Genomic DNA, 3,319 nt, shown 5'->3' with positions numbered 1-3,319 from the left:
GGTTTTTCCAATTTTTATTACAATTTTCTGCACATCACAAGTTTACTTGAGCTCCTTCACAGCCAGACCTGCAACGAGAAAGACGGCGGGTTAGAAAACGGTTCAGATAAATCACTCGTCACATCGTTCATGTAGACCAGGAGTCTGGAGCCTGTGGCTCTCAGCCCGAATGTAGTGGCTTCATGAAACTTTCTTCTACGTGCATTTTGTATTTCAAGTGCAAAACACGCCATTTGATTACTAAAAACCTGGTAGAATAACCAAAACTACTCCAAAGAAAACAGCTACAATGATCTAAAAACCACCTGAAAAGGTTGAAATTGCTAATAGATTGTTGTTCCAAACATGAGGAACTTCACAGCAACTATATAGCCAACAGCTAATATTGCTTAAAAAATAGGAGAAAAATATTCACATATGTACATTATAAAACTCATTTTCAGTATCTGATGACAAATAGTCAATTACACTCAACAAAATACCGACACTGGAGTTAATGGATTACGAATGAATCTATTTTGTAACGTCACCTTCATTAACTTTAGCAAAAATCTTAAAACAGAAGAAAATGTTAACTTGACATTTTGGACACTTTGTGGTGTAGACTTGAGTGGAACACTTAAACCATCAGTTCGTTTATTGTATTGAATGTAGATTGACAGCGCTTTATTGACTTGAATAATATGAAAACAGACCTGACACCAACTTAAATTACAAAAAATGCATTTGTTCTAAAACGTTCAGAACCTGAAGAATATTTCTGATTAGTTTTACTGTTCAAACTCCGTGGAAATGTCAAAGCAGCGACGTCACGATTAAACACTTCATTTCCTTCTCACCAAGAAGCAGAAAATAAACTCAGACAAACTCGGTTCACTGACATTTCGAATGCGAGACTGTTATGAGATGAACAAACCGGCTGAACGAAGCCAAATCCACATAATCCAAGAACGAACACCTCCAGATATACAAGACAACTTCAAAACAGTAAAACTTTATTTCATTCAGCGCTTCAAAGATTGAGCTCAATTCCCCATAAAGCCATAAAATCACTATGTTTGAGCGTCAGCCACGACGCTGATGTTCTTCACCCCACCCTGCTTGCTTTTAAATTCATTTACGAAATGCATTCCTCGTAAGACAACAGTTGGAACACGACATTCTGATCGCATAAAAACCTGGTTTTAAAGTCACAAGTCACCCACAACTGAACTCTCATGGTAAGTGTTTTGATGTTTAAGCCGTGGTGTGTTGCGTTGCTGACCTGGTGGCAGCGACTGTTTGAGCTTCTCGGCCTTCTCCTTGTCTGTGATGACCAGCGTGTACAGGTACCTGCTGCAGCGCACCTTGAACTTCACGTTGTCCTTGTTCTTCTTGATCTTGACGGCTGGAGGGAAACAGAACGGGGCGGTGCTCACAATCAACCCAACACAAACACACAATGTTTCTTTTCCACTGAACAGAAGCTCTGTGACATCACATTACAGGAATAATTCAAACGTACATGAGATCAGTTCTGAGTCAATTTTCTTCAATATGCAACAAAGTTCAATAATCAATGTTCCCAGTTGTGTTAACACACTCCATGCAGGACAGAACAACTTTTCAGTCCCACTGGATCGCACCATCACTGATGTGACCCCATTTGCAACAAACCCCAGGTTCTCAGAGTCTCAGAATTCCTCTGTGGATCACCTATTTGACTTTTGTCCAGCTGGACACTGTATTGCTCCACTTTAACTTTATCCAGATGTTAGGTACTTTAATTCTTTGTTGAATGCACACCATCAGATTATGTTTACATCACTAAGATCAAGAGCCGATCGCTACGGTCATTGTTTCTTTATTTAGATTGATTTACATATTTATCCATCGTTCATATTCCCCACTTTTGCTTCTCTGTCCATTGGCTGCTGAAACTGCAACTTCCATTGGGCGAAAAATAAAGGAACATGTCTAGCATGTATCTAAATATATTTTCTGATTTATAACCAACTCAATGCACTTCCCAGAGAAACACCTCTTATATTTGCACTAATACAGTACATTAACAGTAAGACGCATCTCAGGCTACAACTTACACTTGGCATCCTTCCTCCTGGCCGTCAGCAGGAAATCTTTGATTTCTTCTATCTTGCGAGGCTGTAAACGAGCAGAACAGTCACATTTAATATATTGTAGAGACATGAACAGATTGTTGTGTCTTCTGGGTCATTTGTTAGTGGACCGGTGGAACTGAAGTTTCTGTAAAGAAGCCGAAACTCAGCACTTGGTCCATCTTTACTCTTGCAAGTATGTGAAATGCATCACAAGCACATCAGCCTGAGATGTTTGGACTTCTTGCCGTCAGGAATCACTAAGTCTCAAATACATCTCGAAGAATGAGATCGAGAGGTGTCTGAGGTGACCTCCATTTTGCTAACGCTAACAACCATAGCTAACCCCTGTTTACACTCATTTCAACATCATAATGCGTCTCTAAACACACACGCAGAGGGAAAACGTGTCTCTACACATTAAGCAAACGATTCCAGATTCATTCAACGGCGTCATTGGTGGATTTTAATACAAAATAAGCCTTACCATGCTGCCGTGTCAGCGGACTGGACGCTGCGGAAGAAAGTGCATCGATTAAAACTATGGAAATACGTGTGTTAAGAATAACATAGTTGTGTCATACTGGAGACATTAAGTGTCACAAAAGTAAGTCGTTGGAAATTTGAGTGCGATTACGCGCGATGATGAGGATTGTTGAGGATTAAAATACACATTTTGCTTGTGTGTGAATGCGAGACTCACTCAGTCGCCAGAGAGGGGATGGAAAGGGGCGGGACTTCCGGTTGACACTGGATTTATACCAAAGTACGGCAAGTCCAGAGGCTCAAGGAAAAACGCAAATATTGAATAAATAAAATCACTCGTGTTAAAAAATATTTGTTCAAAAATATTTTCAGGGGCTATTTTGTGCCTCTTTGTGATTGTTTCACATCTGTTATTGCGGATTTCTTGTACCTTTGTGCTGGATTTGTTTCTGTATTAACCTATATGTGTTTGAAGGACACTGTTCCATACACACATTGAAATATTTCTGCCATATAAGATAACATTCAAGGTAACACAGCCTCATTTACTCAATAATCAGTTTTATCAGCAATAAAGTATATTCTACCACATAAAAAAATCAACATTTTTAAAATTCAATACATTTGCAACAATGGGGAGACACATCAAAGTGTAATATATTTACCTGAATAGTAATGTTGTCCTTGTACTGTACCCTTTTCAAAATAATACTGCATAAGAAAGAAAATGAAGTCAG

At 39.0% G+C, this 3,319-nt stretch overlaps 1 protein-coding gene across 1 annotated transcript; it reads right to left on the bottom strand.

The window, feature by feature from the left end:
- On the bottom strand, nt 1–2,821 carry rpl38 (ribosomal protein L38). Its single transcript, XM_080517633.1, has 5 exons — nt 2,800–2,821; nt 2,584–2,610; nt 2,082–2,142; nt 1,265–1,387; nt 1–68 (listed from the first exon to the last, which is right to left on the bottom strand). The coding sequence occupies exons 2-5, from the start codon at nt 2,584–2,586 to the stop codon at nt 43–45; spliced, it is 213 nt and encodes a 70-aa protein (XP_080373759.1). The 5' UTR covers nt 2,587–2,610; nt 2,800–2,821; the 3' UTR covers nt 1–42.
- Between the last annotated feature and the right edge of the window lie 498 nt (nt 2,822–3,319).

The sequence above is a fragment of the Blennius ocellaris genome (genome assembly GCF_963422515.1).
Source record: "Blennius ocellaris genome assembly, chromosome: 21".
NCBI lineage: Eukaryota > Metazoa > Chordata > Actinopteri > Blenniiformes > Blenniidae > Blennius > Blennius ocellaris.
Note: the sequence above shows the minus strand (reverse complement) of the source record. Positions and strands in the feature narration are given on the sequence as shown.